This window comes from Simochromis diagramma, unplaced genomic scaffold (assembly GCF_900408965.1).
Source record: "Simochromis diagramma unplaced genomic scaffold, fSimDia1.1 OVJJ01000307.1, whole genome shotgun sequence".
Taxonomy (NCBI): Eukaryota; Metazoa; Chordata; class Actinopteri; order Cichliformes; family Cichlidae; genus Simochromis; species Simochromis diagramma.
The window spans coordinates 351,088-363,743 of NW_024386786.1; the positions used below are offsets into that span (position 1 = coordinate 351,088).

At 40.5% G+C, this 12,656-nt stretch overlaps 1 protein-coding gene across 5 annotated transcripts; it reads left to right on the forward strand.

Moving 5' to 3' along the window:
* Positions 1-28: 28 nt before the first annotated feature.
* LOC120728180 (epsin-1-like) lies at positions 29-12,624 on the forward strand. 5 transcript variants are annotated; one of them, XM_040022969.1, is made up of 12 exons: positions 29-101; positions 613-759; positions 1,519-1,621; positions 3,211-3,318; positions 3,915-4,070; positions 5,416-5,544; positions 5,969-6,089; positions 6,184-6,359; positions 6,886-8,116; positions 8,632-8,778; positions 9,155-9,307; positions 9,844-12,624. In XM_040022969.1, exons 4-12 carry the CDS (start codon positions 3,250-3,252, stop codon positions 10,335-10,337), a joined length of 2,676 nt encoding a protein of 891 aa, XP_039878903.1. In that variant the 5' UTR covers positions 29-101; positions 613-759; positions 1,519-1,621; positions 3,211-3,249; the 3' UTR covers positions 10,338-12,624. The 5 variants fall into 5 exon arrangements, with proteins under 5 accessions (XP_039878903.1, XP_039878900.1, XP_039878901.1 ...); XM_040022966.1 differs by lacking the exon at positions 1,519-1,621; XM_040022967.1 differs by lacking the exons at positions 29-101; positions 1,519-1,621 and adding an exon at positions 110-312.
* The last annotated feature ends 32 nt before the right edge of the window (positions 12,625-12,656 follow it).

Consider the following 12,656-nt stretch of genomic DNA (forward strand, 5'->3'; position numbering starts at 1 on the left):
AATTTTGAGAGGGGGCGTGGCCTGGCAGGTGCTGAAAACTGCGGAAGCGGAAACCGTCCGGTCGTGTCGTCTCCTCGAAGATTCCTGAATATCTGCTCATGGTTAGTGCTTTATTTTTACTGTAAATATGCATGTTTGATATGCAAAACGTCAGTTGTAGTTTTGAACTAAAAGCAGGGGACGTTTCGTGGAATATATCCCACCATTTGAACACTAAAATCGGATATTTATGATGGAGCTCGCTGCCTTGACAACACCGCTTGGCTGTTAGCCATATTGACGCCTGCTGACCGTCTTCAGTCGCTCTCCGAGGTCCTGAAAACACCTACCCTGACTCTTGTTACAAACACCACGACTGCGTATCCTAAGACTAAGTATCCAGTTGCGCTAAACATGCAATTTTATCTTTTCTTTTCTTAAAATTTATCTAACATGCCCTGGTAGCTAACTAGCTTGTAGCTCAGCTAGATTCTGAGCTAACGTAGGTGGGGATATATGTTTGTCGCAGTGACAAAGCTGTCACCTACATTAGGTTAGTTTACGCTTTGCAGTCAGTTATGTGTACCTCCCACTGGTCAGCTCTTTTATATGTTGACTGGTTTCTCATTGCAGCGTTAGGATCTGGTTTCTGACATCCTCAGACAAACCAATGCAGGCAGGAGGAAGAGGGGATCAGCAGGATGAATGCTAACTGAGCCAGGAGCTGCACAAATACAACCGAAAGTTAGACTTTTACAACAGAGGACGATTTTACTGAAGGTATGTCACTGTGTTGTTCATGCGCGAGAACATATAGTTGCATTGCATATGATTTGTGTATTGATTACTGTTATATGTGGCATTGCCATCGTCAAAATCAATTGAGTTGTAGATTAAAAAGCAGGCCAGTAGGTCAGAGTTGTATTGGTCCAGAGTGAAGTACAAAAATAAAACATAACACTTATATGCAGCTGCAGACTGAAGGGTTTTGGGGGGGGTTTTCGGGCTCAAAGGGAAACCAGTATTCATAGCTGAATGAAAGAGCAGTTCTTTGACTGTGTCTTTCACAGTGTTTTTCTCCATTTGTGGCATCTACACCATGCATGACATTTAGATTTTTATGTAAGAGTTTTGCCTCTGCATTAGCAACTATAATGATTCCTATCATCTGACAAAAGTGTTAACAGACTGCTTTTTAGTTGTTGTTTTTTTTTAGTTTGGGGGCTTTTTTGAATTCATTTAATAGCACAGTGAAGATTACATGGACACACAGCAAATAACCTCAGGTTGGAGTCAACCATGGGCTGCTGCATCTAGCCTTGCAGCATATCTTGACTTGCTTAGCCTACGAGCTAATTGAGCATCCACTTTAACAGAATTTTCTAAATAATTAATTAAAAAAGTTTGTGCAGATGCATGTTGTAGAAATAACAACAAATAAAAAATGATTGTCACTGAATCACAAGGCAAAACTTGGCATTAACATGCCTCAGCAAAACATTAGGGAAACAGTGGCTAATTCCCGTCTCGGCCCTGCAGGTGGTCTGTTATTCAAGCTCGAGTCCTCTACCACAGGCCTAGGATTTTGAGGGTCCTGCGCAGTATCTTTGCTGTTCCTAGGACTGCGCTCCTCTGGACAGAGGTCTGTTGGAGCCACTCGCCTAGCTTGGGGGTCACTACACTAAGTGCTCAGATCACCGCTGGGACCACTGTTACCTTTACCCTTGACAACTTCTCGAGCTCTTCTCTGAGCCCTTGGTACTTCTCCAGCTTCTTGTGTTCCTTCTTCTTGATTTTGCTGTCATTCACTATTGTTACGGCCTCTTCCTCTGCTTCTCCACCACTACTATGTCTGGTTGGTTAGTTATCTCTAGTTTGTCTTTCTGTATCTGGAAGTCCCACAGGATCTTAGCTCAGTCATTCTCGACCATCCTAGGGGGCGTCTCCCATTTTGACCTTGGAACTTTCAGGCCATACTCGGCACAGATGTTCCTGTATACTTTGCCAGCTACTTGGTTATGGCGTTCCATGTGTCCCCTGCCTGCTAGCATCTTGCACCCTGCTGTTTGTTTGCATTTGTTTCACATTTCACGTTCAACATACGTTGCCCATATGTAACTTAGAGGTCACTCAAATTTATATCCATGATGGAATTTTGTTCAAGTCGGAGTGAAGTTTTCAAAAAGCAGTGTAGGCCTGGCCTGGATTTATTATAATAATAATAATAATAATAATAATGATAATAATATAAAATGGCATCATTTATTAGTATATTGTCTGTTTTTATGAATGATATAAAACAGGAAAGTATAAAATAACTTGAGCTTTAGAAAATAAATGCCATAGAGCTATTGTGACTTCCCTTTTGACTCACCCTGTAATGCTGCAGGTATCTCTGCTATAAAGACAGAAGCAGGACGGTCAAATTTAAAACTGACAAACTCACTCAGTTTATTTGTATAGATTATACAGCTGTCGGTGTATAAAACAAACAGGTGTTTGATGGGAGGATCTCCTTTTCATGTTAAGGGCTACTGAAGAAATAGCTTGATAAACGACTCGTGGGCTTTTTAATTGTAAAGGTTTGATTGTGATTACAGAAACAAAGTGTTGCTGTTTGAAACTATAGAAAAAAAAACTCCACCTGAGTCTCCGTCTAAGTGCTCACTCTCTGCGGCTCATAAAGTGAGCCCATCAGAGACGCTGCACTTCAAATTACACCAAATCTTGTGAGTGTTTTTATCACACACATGCTCCTAGACATGTGGATCTACAAGATTTTCAGTCATTATTATAAGTCAAAGTCTTGTGCTGCTTCACTGATTGTGCAACAAGCTGAAAGATGGGGTTTATCTTCTTCCAATTTGCTGTCTGATGAAAAACTGATCTGAATAGGCCAACAGCTGGGTAGTTCCTGGTCCAACATAACATTTTACTGGGTCTTAGCAATCAGAACACCAGTTATGTTGAACCAAGCAATCTGACTAAAATAAACATAGCATTTTCACAAAACAATAAACCTCTGCTTCATCTCCATTATCGACCAACCGTCAACTACAAAAATGATGCACAATTAGCAAAAAAATGTATATGTGGATGTAGCTTCAGATAAAAGTTAGGGTAAATTTCCTTGGTAATCGATGTAGAAATCCCCAAAAATTTCAAAAATGTTACATTTTTAGAACTCTTTGTGTTTTCTTTTGCTTTGTTCTCATGTTTTCTCTAAATCAGATCACGGTGGTTTGATTCCCCACCTCTCCTCCGGACATCATGACGTCTTCTATGCTCCGTCGACAGCTGAAGAACCTGGTCCAGAACTACTCTGAGGCCGAGGTCAAGGTAGGAGAAGCTAGATTTAAATTGTGTATGACCTCAAAACCATAATGTTTTCAGCCTTTCAATTCAATATTACCTCATCCAGTAATGCAAATAATATTTTAAAAATTATGTAGGTTAAATTTAGGAGGACAATAAAGGTAAATATTTATTATGTAGTCTGTGCATCATTGTATGCACAACAAATAATACATTTCTGGCATGTGTACACTAGTAGCTTTAAATTCAAGTCGTCTGGTGTGGTAACAATTGCTTATACTTTAAGAGGATAGAGTGACTAAAGGGTTAATCAAGTAAAAACCCTACTAATTAAAACAAAGCAGAAACCATCAATTTTAAGCCCTGAACCTGAATTTCTTAGAGTCAAAGAAAATATAGAGATGAATTCCTTTTTTGGATGCTGATCTCAAACATGATCAATAATGTCCTTGAGAACTGATTACTAAACATCTTTGGTAGCATGGCTCATGTAATGAGATGCCCTGCTGCTGCCAGTCCTCCAAAACCCTGATGTTAACATTTTATAAGTTAGCATCTCAAACTTTCAACTTTCCTGAAGCTGTTTTGGCCTCTTTCTACTCTCTTTGCTTCTGTTGCAGGTGAGAGAGGCGACATCCAATGACCCATGGGGCCCATCCAGCTCTCAGATGGCCGACATTTCCGACCTAACGTACAACGTTGTGGCCTGTAATGAGATCATGACAATGCTCTGGAAACGGCTGAAAGACGACAAGAACTGGAGACATATCCACAAGGTGAGCGACGGTGAAGGAGTAACACTGGAACAAAGAAGGGTTTGCTTTAGAGGATAGATGCTGGTTTCAGACATATATTGGATTCTTCGGGGATGAGATGTTAAGTGTGGAATTGTCCATTTATTCACAAAAAAGATGGGAAACATTCATCTTCAGATATAGTCAGTTTCTGTCTTCTGTTACTCATCTCTTACAATGCGGTGCCCATCTGAAGTGAGGGTTATTTTTTTTATTTGTGTATTTTTTTTTGCAGCTACAGTTTCCAGATGTCCCTTAATGCACCACATGCAAAATCATGTTATTTTGATACAGCTACACGATACAGTCACTGAATATGTCTGTGTGATCGTGCCTGTTCAAAACATGGCTGTACAGATTGTGTGTTGCAGCTTGCTCCAAACTACATGAATGACTGACTGAAGTCATCTGTCACAGGAAACAATAAATCAATAAAATTAACACAAAAGAACTAGTTTGAGTTTTAATCCATCACAGTGTTGATTGTTTGAATTAGAGTGAGGGCAGCATGTAAAACCTCATATACCACAGCTTTTGTTTTATTTTTGTGATTAACAATAAAAGGATTGTTGCATTGGTTAAACTCCTCAACTATTCCCCAAGCCTCTTACCCTTAAGTTTCATAACACTGTTTCTACTTGTTTCCTGTGCAGCCATTATCAAATGAAAAGCAAAAATAATCTAATAAAACAGACTGTGTAAGTTGAATTCAGTAGAACAGCATAACAGTAAGCTAGCACATAGGGAACCCTCTATCAGCTTGGTGTGAGGGTTGGTGTGACACAAGAGGATGCGGAGAATAGGGTGAGATGGAGGCAGTTGATCTGCTGTCACGACCCCCTGATGGGACCAACAGAGAAGAAGGAAGGCATTCTTCATCTAAGTAGCATGTACAGTATCTATATAGGAATATGCAAGGTTTTAAAAATAAACATTTAACTTTGTAAAGTTTTTTAATATTTAGTGTTTAAAAAAAAAAAAAAAAAAAAAAAACCTTACAGCAAAAATATATTTAGTTTCTCTTTAAAAGCACAGTTTAGTCTATTAAGTGGCAGTTATTACTTTCTGAACATCAGCCATATCACTGCTTCCATTTCAGCTTTGCCAATCAGCCACATGACTCAGTGTTGGCTCATCAGTTCCAGAGAAATTATGTCTTCTCAGTTGTTTTTCTTATCTTTCATCCATTGCACCAATATTTTTTGTTCCTTTTTACTTGTCCTATTTATTCCCTAATGCAGATAAAACAAGAAGCATTGTAGTGAAAGGAAACTGCATTTTTATTGTATATAAATGAGTTTGTGTTGTCATGTGTTTTTTATCCTAGTCCCTGACACTCCTGGAGTACCTGCTGAAGACCGGTGATGATCGCGTGCTTCTGAAGATGAAAGACAACATCTACATTGTCAAAGCTCTCACAGAGTACCGCTTTGTAGAAAAGGATGGCAAAGATCAGGTGATGCACACTTCCTGATTATGTCAAATGGATGTAGTCTTTTAGCTTCCATTAAAGGATTTCATGCTATGCATTAAGACAGTTACTGGTACTATAATATTTACGTCATTAACCTTCAGACCAGGTTTACAGCAAGAATGAAAGTGTAGTCTAGGTTTGCTGCCTCAATCAGCTTAAGATACTCCTAACTGAAAACCTTTTCAGAGTAACAAACACATTTAATTTCTCTACAGCATGAATAAAATTGTTTTATTTTTTTTTAATCATGTGCTATAGTTTGTTTTAAATTAGATCTTGAATAGTTCTGATTTTGTTTAGCAAAAAGCATTGGGGTTTTCTTCAAGCACAAGTATTTCAGGCTTAAATAATTTTTCTGAAATGGTCAGAGCCAAGTGAACGCTTATTGTAGCCATATTTGTGCTAGGGTGTAAATGTGAGAGACAAGGCCAAGGTTGTTCTTGTTCTTATGGAGGACGATGAGAAACTAAAGGAAGAGAGAGAGTTTGCTGTCAAGACCAGAGAAAAGACATCAAAAAGTGCAGCTGGTAAGCCTTTTTTTTTATATCACTGCTAAATACTGTTGTTCCAACAGGTTTTCTTCGCTGATCATTTATATTCTTTTGCTTACTTTCTAACCAGCATCATCTACGGACAACGTCAAGGATCCAAACTATAAGCCGTGTTATGTACCTGGGGCCTCAGGGCTTCCATCTTTGGACAACATACCCTCTGTAGCTGACTTGACGGCTTCCTTCGCCGCCCGCAAAGAAGAGCGGCTTAAACAGGAAGCTGAGAAGAAAGAAACCGAGAGACGGGTAAGTACAGTGCACAGGTGTAGAAAGATCGAACATTACACCAATATGATGCTGCCAAGAGGCTCTATTTCAGATAAAAAGCCATTGCCGATAAATGGTAGGCTAACGAGGAAACTCTCCAAACATTTAGCCAATGTGTTTACATTTGAAGGCCTTCTGTTTTATTAAAGTAAACAAAAAAATCTCAACAGGCAGAAGTTATATATTGAGAAGCCCATTGCAGATTCCTATGATGTGTTGCAGTTTGATCTCCATTGGTTTTTAGGGCTGCCTCAGTCCAAGAACCTGCAGTCTATCCAGCAACTGTAGTAGTAGTAGTAGTAGTAGTAGTAGTAGTAGTAGTAGTAGTAGTAGTAAGAGTCTAACCTAGCTATATATTTTTAATTACTGTATGTGCTGATTAAGAACAACTATCGTCTGTATTGTGCCATTAAATGGAGGTAGCCACAGCATATAGCATTTTGGTATATGAAATTATTATGGCATATGAATTATTTGTATTAACCATTTTGCAACGATATGCTAGGCCAAGATGAGTGAAGAGGAGTTAAAATGGGAGGATGCTAATAAAGGTTCTGATGTTAAAACTGATGCTTGGGGAGGAGAGAAAGAAGAGGAAGTAAAAACGGACCCATGGGGAGCCCCCAAAGAACCTAAAGAGGCCGTAGATCCATGGGGCACCCCCTCAAGACCTGACACAACTGAAACAGCAGCTAGCAGTGGTCCCTGGGGGGCTCCAACAAGTCCTGATAAAGATCCATTTGCAGCAGAACAAACTAATGAGGATTCTTTTGTGGCACCGAAAAATGGGGAAGATCCCTTTGCGGCACCGAAAAATGGGGAAGATCCCTTTGCGGCACCGAAAAATGGGGAAGATCCTTTTGCGGCACCGAAAAATGGGGAAGATCCCTTTAGTGCATCAAAAGATGACCCTTTCAACACCCCAAAGGACAGTTCAGACCCTTTCAGTGCCCCCAAAGATCCATTTGCTGCTCAGAAAGATGAACCAGACCCTTTCAGCTCTTCTAACAATGATCCGTTTAATGCTCCAAAGGATGATCCTTTCAAAGCTCCAAAAGATGACCCATTTATCGCTCCAAAAGACGATCCCTTTAGTGCCCCTAAAGAAGATCCTTTCATTACCCCAAAAGACGATCCATTTAATGCACCTAAAGACGATCCATTTAGCTCTCCAAAAGATGATCCCTTCAGTGCAAAAGCATTAACACCCCCTAAAGAGGACCCATTTGCAGAACCGTCATCAGGGAAAGAGGACCCTTTCACTGCTCCCACAACACCACCTAAAGAAGATCCTTTCTCAGTGCCAACCAAACCTGCTCAAGATCCCTTTGCTGCACCAACAACACCACCCAAAGAGGATCCGTTCTCTACACCATCTTTACATGCAAAAGATGACCCCTTCGCTGCCCCAACATCTCCACCTCAAGAGGATCCCTTCTCCACAACATCTAAACCGACCAAGGAAGATCCCTTTGCTGCACCAACAACACCACCTAAAGAAGACCCATTCACAGCGCCATCCAGTCCACCAAAGATAGATGCCACAGATCCCTTCGATGCCCCTCTAGTGAGCTCGCCTCAGAGTAGCACAGCTGCATGGGGAGCCCCAGCCACTTCTCCACCAGCCACCGGGTCAGATCCCTGGGGGACCACGGCAAGTGCTTCTTCACCTACCAGTAATTCTGATCCATTTGGAGATGCATCCAAAGCAGACAATGACCCGTGGGGGCCTTCAGGTAAGAAACAAACAAATAAATACTTGTACATGGACAGTACTTCTCAGAACGTAAAGCTGAAGAATTTTGCTAACTTCTAACTGGTTTGAATTAGTCGTAGTTCAAAATGACCGTTATACTTATCTGAAAAAAGATGCCAACTTTTTTTCATTGGCTGACCCTTATCAACAGAAGGTGGGTGGGGCTGCTGTGCTCACCACTCCTTGCACTGAGAATGCATTGTAAGTAGGTGTATATGCCTTTCATTTCCACTGTGGAGTTTTACATGGCACTTTAAAGTGCACACGTTCACAAAAAGGCATATCATGAATGAAAACTGATTTTGGAAACTGATTTTTATTAGTTGTAGAAAGACCTGTGACTGAATTTCTGTACTTACATCACATGTGGCACCTTTATGTCTTTGCTGAAGAAGGCTGAGTAGCATGGTCCAAAACTCTGGAATAACCAGAGGAGTTAATTCCGTCATTTATTTCTCCATCACCTGAACCTGTCTGTTTAATTTACTCATCTAGCTTTGGCTCCTGCCAGTACAGACGATGCATGGGGTGCACCTGCTCCACCTTTAGACTCCTCCCCATCTAGTGACCCCTTTGGAGATGGAGCATCTAAATCCAATGACCCCTGGGGTGCATCAAGCAACACAAGTGGCAATGGCACAGGTACATCACATTCTACACACTGTCTGAATACATGTTTGTGTCATTTATCCATTATTCCCATGAGCAAACACTGATTGTCTGTGTATAATCACCTATAACACACTCTGCTCTGATTTAATTGACTAAATGTTTGGCTTGTCTTTAATTAATATCCTGAAAGTGGGGACTCGTTAAACCTTCATTATTGTGTCCATACATGGTGATTTGCACTTGTCACCATTTTCCTTGTTTTCATCCTCATTTCCCCGTCAGTCAGCAGTCACCTAACAGTCTTAATCTATTAACCTTCTCTTCCACTTTGCTTTCTCTTCTTCCCTGACCTGTCCCCAAAAGAAAACACCTTTTAGAGTAGAACTGGACCTTTATTTTATTGCAGGAAAGCACTCGAAGCAGGAAGACGCGATGTATCGAAAGACTGCTTCCTTCTTGGGCTCAGCAGAGGCATCACTGGTTGACTTGGACGATCTGTTTTCATCTGACCCTAAACCCAGACAGCGCCCTCTCATTGACGCCCAAACACAAGCCATCGGTAAGGACAGAAAAAATGACGCGTCAGTCTGGGTGAAAAGTAACTTTTCTGACAAATTCATCATGTGGAAATATTTGTGGTGCGCTTGACTCAAACGGATGCATGAACACCCTCGAAGACCTGACAAATGAAAGTCACTCCCTGCTGATTTTAAAAATGCATTCCACTTGTGTTCGTCTGAAGTCATTCAAAGATAAGATGAGAGGGGTGATGGCTAATATTTATCAGTAGGTTTGTATGGAGAAACTTATTGTGGTCGTGTGTTTTACCTCCCCTTCCTGCCCCTGTGACCTTGCTGTAGTGTGTAGATGTTGTTCTGTACATTAGTGTGTGTGTGTGAGAGAGCATTAGTGAAGTTACTCTGTATAAAGACTAGTGTACATTAACCAGCAGATGTATAACCCTTCTCACCCCTCTCTCTGCTCTGCCTTGGCACATTTTCTCTTTACTGGAATTCTTCAAACTGTGTTTAACTCCCTCCCTCCGTCCTTCCCCCTCAACCCTCCATCTTCCTGCCACTCTCCTTGATTTCCCAGGCACTTTCAAAACAGCGGGCATGACATCCAGCCCTTTGCTAAAACCAGGAGCTTTTGCTGAAACATCACCCTCATACTCCAACCCTTTCATTTCGACCATAGCTTCCCCCCATGGTGCACCAACTCCCACTTCTGGAGCTAACAATCCTTCAGCATCATTGAATACTCTGGAAATGTCTAATTCTTCCATCAGTATGATTCAGGCATCTCAGATAGGTCCAGAAACACAAATGATACATCCCATTTATATCAATGAGAGTCCACAATTAGGACACAACATGAACTCCCCCATTGGAGGAGTGGGAATGGTGCAGTTTGGATATCCAGGCTCCATCTTAATGGGAACTGGAATGATTCACTCAGGTGTCTTTCAAGGAAATCACCCATCAGGTGACGGTCAATTTAGAGGCTCCGTCCCACAGGCTGGCGCTGAAGTCGTCTCAGGCAGCGAGTCAGATGAGATGGTGAACAAAAATAATCCATTCCTGTTCTGACAACTTGACATGTAATTTGGATCTCTGGAATCACCAAAAAGGTAGTTTTGCATGTTTAGTGCTACAGTTTAGTGTATGCATTCTCATTAGGATCAATTTTAGAGCAAAATATCTGAACCTTACTTTGAAGTGTCTCTTTCCCCCAAACCAATGCAAAGTTGTTCTGAGTGATCACCTTAGCCTGTAATGGAAATTTCTATCTTTATGGTTGTGGAGCCTTGGAGGAAGACGTTGTTCTCCATAGATAAGAAGGGGTCACAAAAAGGTAAAACTGATGTGAATCATGTGATGTGGCCTCTGCAGTGACCTGCTGTGGCAAATCTAGATCAGCATGTTTGAGGGTGTTCTCCACCGCCATTATCAAAACACCAAATGAGGCAATATCTTTAAAAGACAGGAGTTCATCCCTCCAGTAGAGTTCCAGAGACGTGAGTCATTTTTATACAGAACTAGGCTGAGAATTAGCACAGAGCACAAGAGCCCACGTATGACACATTCTCACTGAATCATATGCTTTTGTTTGGTTTGGACAAGCAAGCTGCCTGAGAAGAGCAGGAGACAGGACTCACATCTACACTCCCTAGTGATGAACACACAGGATGATTATCTGTTCAGAGCTCACCACGTGGAAGCTGGCATTCACAATTCAAATATATAGTATACGTGGCAGTTTTTATGTTTCTAAGCTTGGTTGTCAAAGTGCTGTTGAATTTAGCCAGAAGGAAATGACAGTACTTAACATGTACGAAGCAATCTAAATATTTGACATGGTAAACTTACATCTGTGTCTTTCTAGAAAGAAGGAAACAATCGACAAAAGTGGTGTATTGATAATGGGAAGTGGTGAGTATATATTTATACATATTTAGAAGCATAAACATGCAAAACCACCTAATGATGCTTTAATAAAAAACCCTTTCATTCCTGAGCTTACACTAACCTCCCCTGAACTCAAGATGCTGCCCATGAATCAAATGTATACAAACACAATGTGTACAGCGTAATATATATAAACAAATACACAGATTATTAAAAAAGAGCAATGTAATTCTTATTTAAAAATGAATTTATTTGATTTTTTCCTTTCCCTGCACAAGTGTGACAAACAGAGAGCACCTCAGTGTGTCTGTGTGGAAATCCTAAAGAGTTTTCGGTGTGTTTGAGTGTTGTGACAGGACCTGTAAATCTTTGACTGGGACATGCGTCACTGTAGGATTAAGTGTGTGTGTGTGTGTGTGTGTGTGTGTGTGTGTGTGTGTGTGTGTGTGTGTGTGTGTGTGTGTGTGTGTGTGTGTGTGTGTGTGTGTGTGTGTGTGTGTGTGTGTGTGTGTGTGTGTGTGTCTGCAGTATTTTGCTGATGTAAATAGTGGAAGTATTTACAAGTAAACCTGGAAATATACTGTACTGTATAGCAGAGTGTTGCAATCACAAGTAACTATTTATTGATCTATTTATTAATTATTAATTTATTGCTTGGTTAATTATTGACACAGCAATGAAATTCAACAAGATCCAAGGTCAGGTGTAACTTTCATTTCAGGCAGGCTGGCCTAGTGGTATTGATCGTGTGATGTTAACTGACTTTAATCTGATTGGTTGTTTAAATATTTCTTTGTGAATCAGCTCGGTAACCAACGGTGGCTTCATCTTCGCGTTTAGCTCTGTAGACATTGAAGAGTCATTGTGTAATTGTCTTCTTGGTTTCCCGGCTCTTTCTGAGGAGAAACTGAAATACCGTTTTGGCGAAATTAAAAACAGAGTTCAAGAATATCAACTTGTTTAATGTGTATGCTGTTTGAGCGGATGTGTATGTGTACTTGCTCCTCATTTACTTCAACACAAACATCTGAAAGGAGACTAAATGGTTGTATTTTTTCTTCTTGTTACATTTTACTTTGAAAACTTAAATGGTAGCAGGATTCATCATCATCATTTATTAGTTTTGAAAACAGTAAATTAAAGCCACAGTGAAGCAGGCGAACCTGATGAAGGGATCACATGGCTTTGTTGTGTTTCATGGGCTGTACGAGTCCTTACTGTGTTACTGACTCGGTAATATGTGAACGTTGGTGGAAAAACAGACTGGAATACAGTCTAGCTTCACATGACTATTATTTCTCAGATTTAATTTTGTATGAAATGAATTTATTTTGCTGTGTATTAAAATGTATAGTTGTGTTGTAAACTGTGACAGTACATTTGAGAAATAAAACGATTCATGATACAGTCACTCTGCCTCTTTTGGGTCTGGTTGTCTACAGTGGATCCCTCAACTTCTCAAATCTCACTTTTCTTAACCTGAATTATTTCTCACTCATG